This window comes from Taeniopygia guttata, chromosome 5 (genome assembly GCF_048771995.1).
Source record: "Taeniopygia guttata chromosome 5, bTaeGut7.mat, whole genome shotgun sequence".
In the NCBI taxonomy this organism is placed as follows: domain Eukaryota; kingdom Metazoa; phylum Chordata; class Aves; order Passeriformes; family Estrildidae; genus Taeniopygia; species Taeniopygia guttata.
Window position 1 is genome coordinate 11,855,065 of NC_133030.1, and position 16,215 is coordinate 11,871,279.

At 47.8% G+C, this 16,215-nt stretch overlaps 1 protein-coding gene across 3 annotated transcripts in view; it reads right to left on the reverse strand.

The window, feature by feature from the left end:
- Positions 1 to 235: 235 nt before the first annotated feature.
- The window catches only part of PTDSS2 (phosphatidylserine synthase 2), a 29,682-nt gene continuing 13,702 nt past the window's right edge, over positions 236 to 16,215 (reverse strand). For all 3 annotated transcript variants that reach the window (XM_030273613.4, XM_030273614.4, XM_072929573.1), the window contains exons 4-12: positions 12,315 to 12,382; positions 10,617 to 10,751; positions 9,780 to 9,830; positions 8,210 to 8,323; positions 7,440 to 7,558; positions 6,675 to 6,789; positions 4,943 to 5,088; positions 1,890 to 2,075; positions 236 to 1,121 (exon numbers count right to left, since the gene is read on the reverse strand). In XM_030273613.4, the coding sequence (XP_030129473.3) occupies positions 977 to 1,121; positions 1,890 to 2,075; positions 4,943 to 5,088; positions 6,675 to 6,789; positions 7,440 to 7,558; positions 8,210 to 8,323; positions 9,780 to 9,830; positions 10,617 to 10,751; positions 12,315 to 12,382 (1,079 nt within the window). In that variant the 3' untranslated portion in view covers positions 236 to 976. The remainder of the gene's footprint in view (positions 1,122 to 1,889; positions 2,076 to 4,942; positions 5,089 to 6,674; positions 6,790 to 7,439; positions 7,559 to 8,209; positions 8,324 to 9,779; positions 9,831 to 10,616; positions 10,752 to 12,314; positions 12,383 to 16,215) is intronic.

Here is a 16,215-nt window from a genome sequence, read left to right on the forward strand (position 1 = left end):
CTGGGCCTGCTGGTGGCAGGGGGACAGGGATCAGGGATGGCGGGTGTGACACTGCAGGGATCAGCTTTCCCAGAAACCCCTCCCTCTGGAGCTATCCCGGAAGGAACAGGGCAGTGACAAAGGGTGGCAGAGCCTGATGTGCTCCTGTCAGACCCCCGAGCAAAGCCTGTGCAGTGAGGACACAAACCCAGCTGAGCAAAAAGCAAAGAACTCCAGATTGATGGGACACTCCTGGTTTCTGCTTGTGACACGTTTTACTCCGCAGAGTGAAGGCAGGTTGACCTTTCTCACTTCACCTTCCCTTACATTTAAGAGATGACCGAGACTAAAAGAGAAATTAAAAATAAGAGCTAAGGAGAAGTTGTCTGTCTCCCCAGAGCTGGGACACAGCACCCACGTGCCGCAGGCTGCTCCAGGACGTTGGAAGTCAGAGGGATGCCCCCTGGAGGGGCTGGAACAGCAGTGTAGTGTGGTACATCCTGTGCAAGGAATGCAGCTCGGCCACACGTCCCCGTGTACCCGCGGTCACCTCGCTGAACGCTTCACCCAGTCCTCCTCCACAGCTCCAGGTAGTTCCAGCAGGAAGAACAGAATTCATTTCCCGTGCCTGGTCTCTGTACACTCCAAAACAAATGTTCCTAATGCCCAAACGCCCCATGGAGCTCTCAGTTCCCTGGGAATGGAGCAGCAGATCCCTGTGTGCCGTGCTCTGAGCCCCATCTCCACACCTGGTTCCGAGGAAGACACACAGCACCCGGTGAAGGCCCCGCCCCGTGTGCGGGGTCAGCACTGACCTCCCTCCACACAGACTTCCTCCAGCCCTGCCCCGTGGCACGAGGAGAGAAGGGGTCTGTGCCAGTGCCATCCTCCCCCGCGAGATTCCCGCACGCTGGAACGCTAACAATGACAATTAGGAGTTAGGTAGGATAAGGTTGGGACTGTGCACCACGAGTTCCTGTCAGCCCCGTGTCCATGCTCAGAGCTTCCTCTCCCGGAGTTTGCTCCCGTTGGGCTCATCCAGCAGGGCCGAGTGTCCATCCCCGTTGCTCAGGCATTTGTCCTTCTCGTACCTGTGCTCCTGCTTCTGCCGCCGGATCTCCTTGTACCGCAGGGTTATGTCCCTGCAACACACACAGCACACAGCTCCAGCCTGCAGGAAGAACGGCAAGGGAACCTCTCTGCACGGAGCTTCCTGGGGATAACAACTCGCTGGAGCCTCTGGCTGGGCATTTCTACAATTGCTGATGGCACTGATTCACTGGCAGTTTGTGTTTCTGGCTGGTGTCCTGGTTCTTCCCACCTCTTCCAGAGCACAACAGCCAATCCTCCAGGAGCAGCCACTGCTGCCCCCTCCACAAAGCACTGCACTTCAAACAGTTGTGGAATGGTTTGGGTTGAAAGGGATCCTAAACCCCAGCCCGTTCCACTCCCTGCCATGGTCACCTTCCGCTATCCCAAGCTGCTCCATCCAACCTGGCCTTGGACAGTTCCAGGGATCCAGGGGCAGCCACAGCTTCTCTGGGCACCCTGTGCCAGGGCCTCAGTACCCTCATTTTCCCCCACACCACACCTAGCCCTGCTCTCTGTTAGTGCAGAGCCATTCCCCCTCGTCCTGTCCCTCCAGCCCCTGATAAGCAGAGTCCCTCTCCAGCTTCCTTGTGGGTCCCTTCCAATACTGGAAGGCTGCTAATTCCTTAGGCCCTGTGAAGCTGCTTTCCATGATCCAGACAGAAAACTTGCCACGATCAGGCCCAGGGAACTCCCTGTTTATTTCAGAGCTGGCACCCACCCAGGAGAGCTGTGCTCTCTCCCCAGGCAGCACATTTGAGGATGGGGGTTGAACAAATCCTCCCAAAACCCTGTCCAGCCCCAAATGCAGCCCCACTCACCGGATGAAGAAGCGCCAGGCTGTCCAGGTGAGCACCAGGATAATCCCCAGGATCCAGCACTGGGTGATGTAGAAGGGCAGGGAGAGAGTGAGTGTGTAGGGATCGTACTTGACCACGATCAGGAACTCCGTGGCGGTAATAGCAGCAACCAGCCAGGCCTGCTGGCCCAGCTTCTTGTGGAACTTCCTGCAGGAGAAACACAGACAAAAACATCTCATTGCTGTAAAATTGGGGATGTGGAGAAATCTGCACAAAAAGACAGCTGGGGCAGTGATTTCATTCAGCTTTGCACAGTCCTACATGTCTAGTTCAGATCACACATGCACTAAGGCTCTGCAGGACAACACTTTCATGTTGGTGTGACTTCAGTTTCCTCTCAGAGGCTCTAAAAGCAAAAGAAGTTAAACTTAATCACCACACAATGCATGGAAGTGTCCCCATTCCCAGGTAAATCCACATGAAACAATTCTCTGACCAGCCTGAGACCAGCTGATGTTCAGGGTATGGTTCCAAACAGGAGCTTGCCTCACCTGAGGCCCAGAGTCATATTTGACATCAAAGTGTAGGTCAAGCTACACCAAACCATCCAAATACACTAGGAAAAAATATGGAATAAATCAAATGTAGGTGAGTGCTGATGAAGAGGGGATGAGTGCATTCCTTCTTAAAAGGTATCCTGCCTGGATCAGCTCGCATAAAAGGACTGCAAAAACTGCTCCAGCTGGTGACACATTAAATGGGCAGAGACCAGCCCTAACCTACAGGCAGAGAGATGAAAAGAGTGGCAGCAGATCTCTCACAGGGAATTCCAGTTGCTGGGATGATGAGGGCAGCTTTCTGCTCTGCTGGGCTGCTTCCTTCTCTGCCATCCTTTTCCTGACAACAGAATCAAAGATAACCCCAACACAAGAGCTGGGCAGCCCCTAAGGCTGCTGAGGAAGAGAGCTGGTTTCCTGCCCTAATAGTCAGGAAAGATGCAAAAGATTTTTCTTGTGATGAAGGAGATAAAAATTCATGGCCTTGATGCAGACTCCTTGGAGGTGATAGGAAGACTCCCATCAGGAATGTGTGACTAGGTCAAATGCATCAAGACACTCCTGGTCAGGAACATTTCACACATCCAGTCCTCGGGAACTCGGAGGCAGCGTGTGGTGTGTGAGAGCTGGAGAAAGCTTCACCCCTCTTCTGGGACTATCACAATTCCAGGCACTACACTGTCACCACGCTCAGTCCAAGGTCCTGCAAGCAAAGTCCCACAAATGCCTGCAGATACACAGAATGCCGAATGGGAAGAAGAATTCTTCACATTGGAATTTCATTGCTTTCTAGACCCAGCACTGCAGGGCTGGCTGAAGAGACCTCATCAGTTCATCCCAGACAATCCCATCACCACCAGACAAAGAAATGAGCCATGTTTTGTCAAGGAAGGGCAATGGAATATTCCAATCTTTGAGCATTAAGAGTTTCCAAAAGGAAAAGGTCAGCAAGGTTTCCCATGCTATGTAAGCCAGGAGCCTCTGCTACAGCCTGCTCTTCCCAGCAGGAATAATGCACTGCCTTTTGTAAATAGAACCACAGAGCAAATCATGCTTCCCCTGCTCTTCCCCTACAACACCACGGGAAGAATCCTGAAGGATCCTTGACTTGGAATGATGTGCAAGTGAAGCTGGTAAATGGGGACAGATCCTCTCTGCCTGAATGGCTGGGAATACAGGAAGGAATTACAAAATCCTCCACAGAGAAGGTGCCAGGTAAGAGCAGGTGCTCAGCTCTGCCCTTCTGCAGGAGCAGCCTAGTGACAGCTCTGGGGGGCATCAAGCAGAGCCAGGAACCCCAGGATGTGGGGGCAGTCACCTCCCCCAGCAGGGAACATGGCAGGAGGTGGTGGCAGTGATGAGGACGTGCAGCTTGGGATGAGCTGCTCTGGCTCGTGGAAAAAACAGCAACAATCAGAGCCAGGGATAAGGCACTGGCCAGGGATGGCTCTCCCAGATTCCAGTGTTATGCCACGTGGTTGGACAGAGGGCAAAGGAGCTTTTCCAACCCCAACACAAGAAGATGAATGGTGCTAAGGAGAGGAGCTCAGCAGCAAGGCAGAGGCTCTTCTTACCTGTGAGTTGGAGGCACGTCCCAAACCAGTAGGTCCAACACCAAGGGCAGGGCATCCTGCCCCTGCAGAATGTCCTGAATTCCGACTGGGATGCAGTCCCAGCAATGTGGGCTGGCCCTTCTTCCCAGTTCTAGGAGTCAAAGCCTTGCAAGGGAAACTGATCTTCAGACCATGTTGGAACCCTAAATTCTGAACACAGACACTTTTTTGCGTTGGTCAGCGACAGACAATGAACACCCCTGGAAGCCAGGCGGTGCCTTAGGCTGAGGATGTGGGCTCAGGCAGGTTGTGACATTAAAAGAAAAGGTGATTTTGAGAACAAAGCTTTCTCAGCTCTCACATGGTCTGCAGAAACAAAAGCAGCGAGGACAGATATGATGCTGAAGGTGGGAACAGTCTCAAGTACATGCACTGCTGTGTGTGGTGCCTCACCTGCAGCACATCCTGCTACTGAGGGCCTCTGACCTGCAAGAGGATGCCAGGAGAGCCCCACAGGGCCGGGGGAAGACAGCTCAAGGAAAGAAGTGCCTTTTAGAATCACATTTTTTTAGTCTGGGCCCCGGTGTCCCCAGAGGGCACATCCAAGGACTGCGGTTCCTGGCTCTCGGTCTGGAATCGGAGCACAGTGCTCCTCTGCCCATGAGCCAGGGGCACTCCAGCTCATTTCCACATTCCCTTCTCCACAGAGAGATCATTTACCAGACACTGAGGTTAACACAGTGCACACACAATGCCCTTAACAACAGCTGCTCTCTGACCAGGGGAAGTGAGAGTGGTACCTCCAAAACAAAGGAACACGAAGCGGATGCTTTGGGATTAGGCCTTTTTTGCCCCTGACAAGCTGAACTGAACTGGTGCCCGAGATGGATGCCAGCAAGCTGGAGCAAGTTCAGAACAAAGCACGTGGAGCTCGACATGGGAAGTACAGAGAGGTGGGGCTTACGGGTCATCCATGAAGTCGTAGATCTCCCTCATGGCCACTCCTCCCACGTTGACAAAAAACACGAGGCGTAGCAGCACCAAGTAGTGTTCAGGGGGCATCCACAGCACAAACTTCAGGTAAAACGTGTTCAGCTCTGCCAATAAAAACTGGGAGAAGGGACATTGGAATTACATTTGGAAAATACCACTGGATGGAGCCTGGAATGCTCCTCTCTCCCTGAATGGCTCCCCCTGTGCATTTCTCAGCCCTGCTCAGTATCACCGAGTGAACCACCAGCACCAACCCAAAACCAACTGGGTTTTTAAACATTTCCTCTGCTTTGGAAGAGACACTAAAAATAAAAACAAAAAGCTGGACAAGCAGTACCCTCAATTTCAAGCAAGTTTTTGAATTTCAAACAAAGAGCCCGAAGTACCTGCACAAACACTGAGGGCAAATCCCAAAAGCACAGTTTTTCCTTTCCCTGTCCTTTAAAATCCAGCTGAGGGAGCCCCACCATAACAAGAGGCATGAGCTGCACATTCCAGAGGGCTGGGCTGGGTTGGTTTTTCTCAGTTTTCTGAGTTATGCAAACTCACCCTCAAAGACAACTTGTGAAAGCTGATTATAAATTAAGAGCAAAATGTTCCAGCAGCCACCCTGGCAATGTGCAGAGAGACACCAGATTGTCACTTCAAAAGAAGTGATAACAAAAGGCATTAAGCCCTGCTGAAGCCCAAGGAGTGAGCCAGAACCTGAAGCTGCTTAGAACCTGTCAGCTGAAGCTGGGATGTGCTAAAAGAAACATAATCCCACAGTCCAGTATAAATTCACTGGGCTCTCTTCTTGAGGGTGCAACTAGCACCGTTTTGGGGAAACATCTATTGTATTTATGCTCTTTCAGTCTTCCCACAAAGCAGGCCTGGTGTGCCACGTGAGCTTGTCCAATGTGTCCTGCAGCAGGAATCAGGTGCTGGGAGTTTGTTCTGGCAAAACACAGAGTTCTGTCCTGTGCCACTGAACCAGGTTCATGCCCAGTGCCTCTGGATCACCACAAGTGTCACGGGGACGGATTTAGTTAAACTTCACAGCTGCTGGGCTAAGGTAAGTTTGAGTTGCTCAGAGCAGAGCCAAGTGACATCCCATGGATGGCACAAAGGCAAAGTCCCTGGCTGCCAAAAGGGCATTTAAACTGCCCCGTTTACCTTCACTATCAGTGTCACTGGGTGACAAGTTCAGTTTCACAGGCACAGGTATGCATTTCAGATGCTGCATTCCCAGCATAAAACAATTCCACCCACTCAGGTGCTGTGAGTGCAGTGAAAAAAATTTCTAGGAGAATTGGGAGAATTGAATGATTTAAGCAGGTCTGTGCTTCAGGAATGAGCTCAGAGGAGCCCAAGGCCTTGGATACAGCCCCTTCCAGTTGTAATATGACCTGTACCTGTATAAAACCAAGGGATCTGAGCTACTTTCACCCACAGCCAGAGCTCTGGAGAGCAGCAACTTGCTGAGAACTTGAAGATCCCAGTTTATACTGCTCTCATTACCAGCAACAGTGGGGCACCAAGCAAGGGCGACCCTTTCTGCAGTGAAACTATCATCTGTCCCAGAGACACAGACACAACTCCCTGTTCTGCAGGACTGGGGAGGGATCCCCTCCTGGCCTCAGCTTCAGGAACATCCCCAGAGCTGCAGCTGGAGCCACAGAACCTGGAAGCAGGGGACAGAAGGGCCAGGGAGGTGTCCTCACCACGAAGATGATGCCACAGACTGCAAGCCACCTGCGCAGGCTGGAGGCCGGCTTCCACTCGAACTTCACCCAGCTGTAGGGGGTGAACTGGAACACGATCCTCTTCATCTTGCCTCTGGAAAAAAGCAAAATAACCACTGCAGCCTGAAGGGAAAGCAGGCAAGAGACATCTGCCAGCATTTCCATTCGAGACACCAGTTCAGATATGCAAAATGCCTGTGTTTACGCCATTAAAATCACAACTTAATGAGATTAGCTCTGAGCTTGTTATTTTAATTATCAATTTAAGCTTTAATATACTATACCCACTGTTGTAAGCAGTTCTGCTCTGCTCAGCAAAGACACTATAGAGCATGATGGGTCATTCCTGATACACAACTACAAGCGATTTATTAAATTTTAATTTCCAGTGTCCCAGTTCCTGTGAAGTTCTGGTTACTAGGGAATGCAAAAAGACCAAACAGATTCTTGCTGTGAATGAGAGTATGATGCCAACTTGGATTCCTGCACCTCCTTAAGCCATTTCATCAAATAAGCTCACTTCCACAGGATGCCTCACTCCCAGCCATCAGGCAGTGTCTGGGACACACAAGGTGAATAAAACTCTCCAACAAACCTCCCCGCAGCAATAAGCCATTGGATCCTGGAGTCACCTGAACACCTGGGAATTCTTTAATTCATATTAACCCAAACAGAACAATCAAGCTCTTAAACAGGGGCCTTAAGCTGTGCTGTCCCTGCGGAGTTCCCTCCTCCCCAACTTACTTGTAGGTTGGAATGTTCCAGAGCCCTTGCCACTTGTAGGTTTTCAAGGAAAGCCAGGACAGGGTCTTCATCCCGCAGTAAATTCCTAACCCGTTACATAAGATCACATCCATTATCCACTGGAAGGAGAAACACAGGAATGATGCTAGGAAAGGAACACTAGAGCGTGGGAAAGGGAATCACTACAGGCAGACCTCTGCATTCCAAGAAGTGGGACAGAGTGTTAATTCCACAGGTTTCCTGAAGGCTAAAAAGCTTGGCTTGATGTCTCTAATAATGCACTGACTTTTGGAAATACAACCATGGAGCAAATCACTTCAAGCTTGGGTCTTTCCCAAAATCCATCCAAACACAGACCCAGAGCTGTGTGCCCTGACTGCAGGGAATTTGGATCTCTCTAGCACCAACTTACACCTCACAGGAAAATAAAACACAACTTTAAAAGGGCGTGCCTTTAAACTCACACCAAGTTTTGCCTTTCTCTGAATTTCAGACTTTATTGCTTTATTGCTTTTATTTGCTTTATCAGCAAATATTTGAAAATGTTCAGGTACAGCTTTAGATTCTCCTTCTGGTGTGAAACGAACCCAAACAGATATTTAACTACGTCCAAGTGTTTGTAACACACAAAATTACAGAAATGGTGACAAGCACATCACAAATTCAACAGGGAGCAGTCACACACAGGATACAATTCAGCTCTCATCACTTCCTAGCCCTCCCTGTAAAATCTGTATTCCCAAATAAACCCTGATCCCTGCAGTACATACGTGATCCCACCAGCATTCACTGAAGTTTGGGAGCTGGTGCTCCAGGCTGTACTCCAGGAACTCAAACATGACACTGATGATCATACACATCCACCAGTCTCGAATCATCAGAGTCTGAAGGGAGAAAAGAGTCTTTTAAACAGCTGCTAAAAAACATCTACAGTTGTAGATCTTGTCTCCAGTATCCAAAAAAGGATCAGGAAACTCAGGACAATTTTAGTTTCGTGATATGATGGTCTAAATGTTCACAGGCCTCTCAACTTATCAGCATTACCTGCACAAGAGACAAGAATGACACTGAAGAAAATTACCTCCACCCCAGCCAAAACCAGCACAGGAATACAGATTATGATAAATTCTGGTAAAATGGTATTCAGCAGGGGGGAAATGAGCTAAATGCATGGAATTACTGGGTGCTCAACCACCACAGGCAGCAACCTTCTTACAGAGCTCAGAAAAGGCTTTGCAGAGCCTTTTATGGGCTCTAAACGACTCCAAAGCCACAATAATTTCTGATGAATGAGGCCCATTCATTCTCAATATTGCCATCCTGGTGCTTTGAGATTTGGGGAAAAAATCCAAACACAAGCCCATCTCTGTTTATTGAGACAACACACTCAACCTCCAGCTTTTAATAGAGAAATAGGTTTATATTTAACATATTTAAGAGAAAAATATGCTACGGCCCAGAGGAAACCCAGCAGCCAGTCTCCTTCCAGTTGGGCAGCCCAGTTTCTAACACAATTCTCCTGGAAGAAAAGGATCCAAGTTTTCCAAATTTAGAATTCAGTTCATTAACCGAACAAGCTGAAGTCCAGGTCTCCTCACGACCAGCAAATTCACCTCTGGTTTTGAGGTGAACCACTCACAAACACATTTGCACTTTTACATGAAAATACAAACCAACAGTTCCAGCTTGTTTTAGAACAGCCAAGCTCTGTCAGTTTGTTATTTAAATAGCAAACCCAAACAAGGTCTGCAGGGGGCAAAATCTCCCGAGTTAGTCAGTCTGCTTGGGTTAAAAAAGGTAATATTTAGACCAAAGTAATCAGCAAAACACTGTTAAATGTTCTGGCAGAGACAGGCACAGTTGGAACTCCTTCTGCAGTTGCTTGATATTGACTAAAAAGTAACAAGAATTAAACCACTGCCCATTTAATGGTTTAAAATCCTGATCTGATGCCACTGGGAAAGCAGCAGCAACAACATCTGCCTTTGGGAATATCACTGTCACTGCCAGCCCCACATTCCACTTCCAGAGGCTGTTCCAGCCTTTCTGTTGCTACAGGAATTAAGTTCTTTATTGATCTGACCCCAGGATGAATCCCTGTGGAGAAAGGAAGAAGCCTGTTGATGTAGCAAAGCTCTGGAAAGAAATGAGGTGGCCTAACATGGGCAGGAGACAGAAAAAAAAAAAAAAGAAAAAAGTCTTTTCACATACTGATATGTATTTTCACACATTACAAACAGCCTGGTTTAGCTGACCAAGGCCTGGAACCACAAAAGCAGCAGCAGTGAGGCTTTGGGAACAAAGGAGCAGAGTTACCAAGGTGAAAGGAGCCATTCTTACCTTGAGGTACCACCCAAAAAAGTGAGCAGGAACAAATCCATCCAGCTTGTCCTGAAAACCAAAAAGAGAGCAAAGGTCACAGCCTTTTAATTTTTTTTTTCCTGCAAGAAAAGTGCAGCAATAAACGTCTGTTGTTTTCACACATGATTACTTGCACTCCATCAGGAAGGAATCTAGCAGAGCTTCTTAAATCTTACCAGCCCTGCCAGTCCCTGGACACAGTGCTTTTCTCTCTACTTTTTTAAGATCCCAGTTATTCCAGTTTTTGAGGCACTGAAGATTTACAGGGTAGACCCAAAGCATTTGGGTGCTCCTCACATCATGCAATCAGGGAGCTGTAAATAACCATCATTCCTTTGCCCTGGAACTTCTGCCAGTGAGAAACCTGATGGGTTTTAGGACTCAGAAAGTCCTGCACCAGTGGAAGGTGTCCCTGCCCATGGCAGGGGGTGGGGTTACATAATCTTTCCAACCCAAAACATTCTGGGATTCTGTGGTGCAGCTTCAGGGCTTTGTGCCTCGGGGTGACTGAGGGGATGACACCTCAAGCACACGAAGAAATCTAAACTCAGAGGGGAAAATTTGACATCGAGGAGCTGAGAAAGAAGAGCTGTTGAACAGTTCAGCCCTGGGCAATCAGGTAATTGGGATCCAGAGAGACACACCCCCATCTGATGGACAGGAAAGGTCAAGAGAAGAGAAATAAAAGAGGCTGGAGAGTGAGTCACAGGCTGTGCTCTGATTCAGCACTCAGCCAGACTCACAACTGCACTCTAAAGCGTTCAATTAAGCAGCTTTTTACCCAAAAATAGCCTAATGAGTGAGTTTGTTCCTTACCCAGATGTTGTGGAAGGGATCAGTTCCATTGCCAGGGTCATAAATCAGGCAGTTTCCCCCATAGTCTCTCTCTGGCAGAGGAACCCCTAAATGGGGGTCAATGTATTTCATGAACTGCCTCCCGTCCTGCACGGTCTGCAAGGGAACACAGAAACTGGGATCCCCTGAAGGATTCACACACAGGAGGCACAAACAGAATTACAGCCAACACTGATATTCAAATCGACTCTTTTTCAAATTTGTTGAGGAAAAATCTTGAAATAAAGCCAGGCCTTGAGTATTACACACACACACACCTGACTTGGAGCCTTTAATATTAAGGGAAAAAATGGCTACAGAATGACCTTAAAGATGAAAAATCAGTGATCTTTAACACTTTACCCCAAGCCACTTCTTGGTGCTCCCCATTGCTCCCAGAAGTTTCACAGAGCTCATCCTTCCCAACACCCATTTCCAGTAAGATCCCATGCCAACAGCAAAAAGGAATTATCAAAATGACCAAAACGTGAACTCATCTGTCACTAAATCAGCCACACATTTTCTGAGCATTTATTTCCCAATGGAATCACTCAGTGTTGTGGTCAAGGCTTGACCCTGGAACATCTGTGACAAGCAGGAAAGCTGGACAAAGCCAAAATTAATTGACAGAGCAATAATAAAATTACAGAATAAACTGCTGAAGTCACATGAACTCTGGGACAAGTTTCAGCCACGAGCAAGCTTGGATTTGCTGTCAGGAAGTTTAGCCACCTGCAGACTCAGCAGAATTTAACCTTATTTAAACCTGGGCAAGGCAATGATGTATTTTTAGTAAAGAGCTGAGCAACAGCAGGGAGTTCCTTAACCACTAAATCTCTGCTGACACAGGGAAGAAAAGCCATCCCAGGCTTTTCTGACGGAATTCAGAACAACACCAGTACAACCAATAAAAATTACTCAGTCTGACTTCAGCTACTCAGGAATATCATGATCAAGCATGGCTGGAAAAAAATAGGGTGACCAGTCCCACTTTCTCAAGCTCACATGGCCTCTAGAAGCAAAATTAAAAAGAAAAAAACCAAAATGCATTCCTCACCCTTCTTTAACACAAAATGGTTTTTAGAGCTGTCTGACGAGTATATTCTCTCAAAATATTTAATTTTAACTTCTGAGATTTGTAAAAGTCAGGGGGAAGTTCCTCGTTTACTAAAGGACAAGATATGGTAAAATGCTTAATTTGGAAGCACCAAGGGCACATCTTTCTATAAAAAGCCTCCTCTTGAGCTCCTGCCACCACACAAAGCTGGGTGTGAAGTTTTGGCTTATTGCAAAACCCCCACACCTACAAAGAACCTGTCACTCCAGGTAAAAGGTATTTACAAAGGTGAAACCAGGTGAATTCCCCCCAAGTCACACATGGCCCAGCAGGGCAGAGACTGGACTGTGAAACACCAGCTCCTGAACATGAACTCCCTTACCAGCACATCTAAAACCACTGCAACACAGTTTCTACCCTGGGCTGAGGGTGGCTAAAGGTCAGAGCAGGTGAAATATTTTTGTATTATCATTTCCCTCAGCTTCATAGTCTCATTAAACAGCCTAATGATTCCATCTCACAAAAACAAGCATCTCCAGTAGTCAGCATGAAAAAAACCACTACAAAGGAGTTGATTTTCACATGGAAGTGGCATTTAGGAGCTGCAGGTGTTAATCACTCACCTGGAAAAGGATGAAGATGAGGAAGAGCTCATAGACCACACTGACACACAGCCAAAACCTCCAGTAAGCTGCAGAGAGACACAGGGAATGTCAGCAGCTTTGGAGCAAACCATAAATTAATTACTCATTTATTGCAATACCACAGAATCCTGGAAAGATTTGTGTTGGGAGGGACCTGAAAGCCCATGTCATTCCACCTCCTGTCAAGGGCAGGGACACCTTTCACTGTCCCAGGCTGTCCCATACCCAACCTGGCCTGGAACACTTCCAGGGATGGGGCAGCCACAGCTTCTCAAGAAACCAATTCCATTTCAAGAGATGCTCCCACCAGAGAATTATAATTCCCAGCTCAGTGCTCTCCACCCTCCCTCAGGGATACAGCAAGAAAGGATCTTCAGCTCCCACACAGGCTGCTGTGTGAAGTTTGCTGGAACTGCTCAGGCACTGAACCTGGATCTGGGAGAAGGGATCCAGATGCAGAACACTTCAACCCAACAAACTCAGCAGTTAAGAAGCGGAAGGAAAGGAATGTGCCACCTGCAATGCTTTCCAGCAGTCCTTGGAGGAGAACCTGATCCTTCCTGAACTTTCTCCCTGGTCTCAGGTGCCCTGACCTGTCCAGCCTTGGCTGCACCAGACACACCCAAGGCAGGCTGGAGTCATGTTGGGCAGCCCAGCTTCGGCCTGAGGACAAGGTCGTGTCCCCACGGGGCAGAACGCATTTCAAAACCCCAGAGATAATCCCACTTTTACTTGCAATGAAATTAAAAGCAAGCAGACCAAAGGTTCAGCAGGTGCTGGATGCAAGGCCTCTCGGTAAGAAATGCCACGCAAAGCTCAGCTGCTGGGAGCCCTCCCCTGACGTGTGATTACAGATCTGCACACACCCAGCGACACCTGAATCCAAAGGGTGCCCAAATTACAGTGTCTGCACACTTCCAGCTCTCCTGAGAGGCTCAGCCCTCGGTCACAGGCCATCCTGGATGGGGGTTTTGTGCTCCATGGGCTCATCCATGCCCCTGATCCATCCAGAGCCTGGTGGTTGTTCCCTGCAGTGACTTCTGGGCTCTGCAGTTTCTGTTTCCCATCCTGAGTGCTTGATTCAGAGCCAGGGTGGGTACAGACACGGCTCCAGCAGTTTTCCCTACCGAGATCCAAAGCTTCCACATAAGGGAATTCAGGAAAACTCTCCACATTCTGTGTGGACACTGAAATTCCAGAAATGTCACACAGCACCCTCAGGATGAGACCTGCCTTCAGGTGTTTCCTGGTTATAAATGGAGTTCTCCTTCCTCAAGTCCACGGGGGAGATGGAGAGGAATCCCAACAGGGTTTGCCAGGAAACCAAGACCCTCAGGCCAGCCTTGGGAATTTCTCTCTGTTAATTCCATGGCAACATAAGCACTTCGATGTTCAAAGCAGGGCCAGGCATAAATTACACAAGAATGAAACAAACACAGGCTTAAAAACAGTTATCAGCTCAAAACCTCAAATCAACTCCCCACGGAACTCCTCAGGAGGTGTTTTCTCCCAAAACACGTCCTTATCCAGTTCAGCCTCAAGTAGGAAATAAATTATTTAAAAAATCCAAAAACCCGAAACAACAAAGAAATAATAATTTTTAAAAAATCAAAAATACCAACAAACTCCACAGATTTTTAAAAGCAGCCTCTGACGTCATCATTAAAAGAGACCACAATGTGGAAGGTGAAAACCTTTTTGCAGCAAACCTGCTAAATTAATTTCATCAGAATCACCTATTTTACACTTCTGGGAAATAGAAAAAGGGAAAATAAAAAAGGCAGGTGTGGCCCGCAGAACAGCAGTTCAGAGCTCTGTGACAGCTTTCACCCACTTGACTCCAAAATGTATCTTAGGAAAAACCAAACAGCAAAAAAAAAAAAAAAAAACAAATCCTCCATTGTCACAGGATTATTTGGAAGAGAGGAGCCTCTTTCCAAACTCTTCCCATGTTCAACCCAGCAGGGAGAATTAACCTTTCATCACCACACTTCTTCCACCTTAAAATGTCACTGCCAGGTATCTAAAAATGCTGTTTTTTCTAACCCATAAACCTTGTACCAGAGATTTTTACACTGCTCACAGTCAGCAAAGTGACAGATTGGTCCTGAAAGTGATGCAGACACAGAAGGCAGAGAAATCTAAATCCTTGTCTGAGATTTTATTCCCCTCTGAACACAGAGCTGTGGTAGCTGCAGAGCAGGCTCAGCAAAAAAAGGTAATTAAACTCGAGATCTGGTTCTGATTTAGTGCTGTGGTTTCTCCCCAGCTCACAGAGGTCCCCCAGAGGTTCTGAACACACTCAGTACCTGCACCCCAAACGTTTTCAAGGCTGTACAAACACTGTTGTCTCTCCTGCTGGGTCAGGCTCAGCTTTAGCTGTAAGGTTATTTTTGGCATGTCTCCAATACTTGTTTCCTTTAATTCACTTGTCATTTTGCCTCCCTCCAATCAGGGCTTTTCCTCCTAAGCAAGGAGGTCTCCACTAATCATTGACACACCTGATAAAGCAGTGATTCCTGTGATCAAACATTAAACTGCTGCCTTGCAGGGATTTGGGAACAGGGCATGAACATCCCAGCAAGCTGAATCCAACCAGCCTCTTTCCCTGCTTCTGCTCAGAGTCTGGCCTACTCTGCCTGAGGAACTAAATGAGTAAAAAAATACAAAAATCTGTGTTGTTTGCCCAAGGAAAACACTTGTCCTGGAGCTGCTCCTTCCAATGTCACCAGTGCTGCCCTTGCCTGGTCCCTGCCTGCACATTCCCAGCTACCCCAGCCCTCAATCCCACAGGTTACTCCAGACCCTCACATTTTACTCCCCTAACATCTCATCCTGTCACACAGCCTGTATTAAGTCAAAATAACTCCTGGCAAAGGCTGGGAATATTAAAAGCTGCTTCTGAGGGCATTAATAACTGTCATGGAAAATTTCTTTGGAATGACAGCGTGGACATGTTATCTTGACAGAGGCAATAAAGCTTCCCTGGGCTCCTACAGCAGAGAAGAGGAGCTGGCAGGGAGAAGGCAGAATAGCTCTTCTCCGTGAATCCTAAGGAGACAGGCTACTGATGCTGGCTGTATCCAGGATTAATTCTACCAGGAAATGCTCCCCAAATTTGGCCATTCACCCACCAATAAACAAATGGATCCTCAAGCAGAGATTAAGATCTGTCCCTTGCACCATACTGTTCCCCTGGGGCTAAAGCAGTGAAGGTTTGGATGGAACCACAGCCAGTGGAAAATGGGATAAAAGCAGGGCAAGTTGGAAAAGTCTTGTCTGAACAATCATACCTACTTATTTCCATGACAATGCTACATTTCTGAATTACAGGGAGGCAACTGGTGTCTATCCACATAGCAAATTATTAAACTGGAGAAAATGGGGACCTGTGTGGAATCAGTAGGGAAATGGCAAAGCTGGATGAGCCCCTGGCTAAAGCTGGGAATGCTGAGAAGGCAGCCAAAAAAAGAAATAAAGCCACCAGTCTGGACAGGTGCCACTAAGGTAGTGGCTGGGATCAGTTTCTTTAATGGCCTTAATGAAAAGTAGGTTAATGACACACAGCAGGAGCAGCAGGGAAGGTAGGGACAGCAGAGAAGATGATCCTGAGGGACTGGAGTGACAGAAGAGCTCCTAACACAGCTTCACGCTCTGGAATCAGGAATTTGGGAAGCATCACATTATCACAAAAATCCCCAAAATAACCCTGCAGCTCTGGAGAGCACATTTGAAAGCAGAAAGCTCAAAAGAAAGCCAGAACGTTATGGGGAAATGTTACACTGAGGGCAAGACTAAAAGCCAAACTTCCCTGCTTTGTTCTAGGGAATAAAGCCAGCCCAGACAAACCCCATAACCTGGGTGCACCCAAGTGTCACTG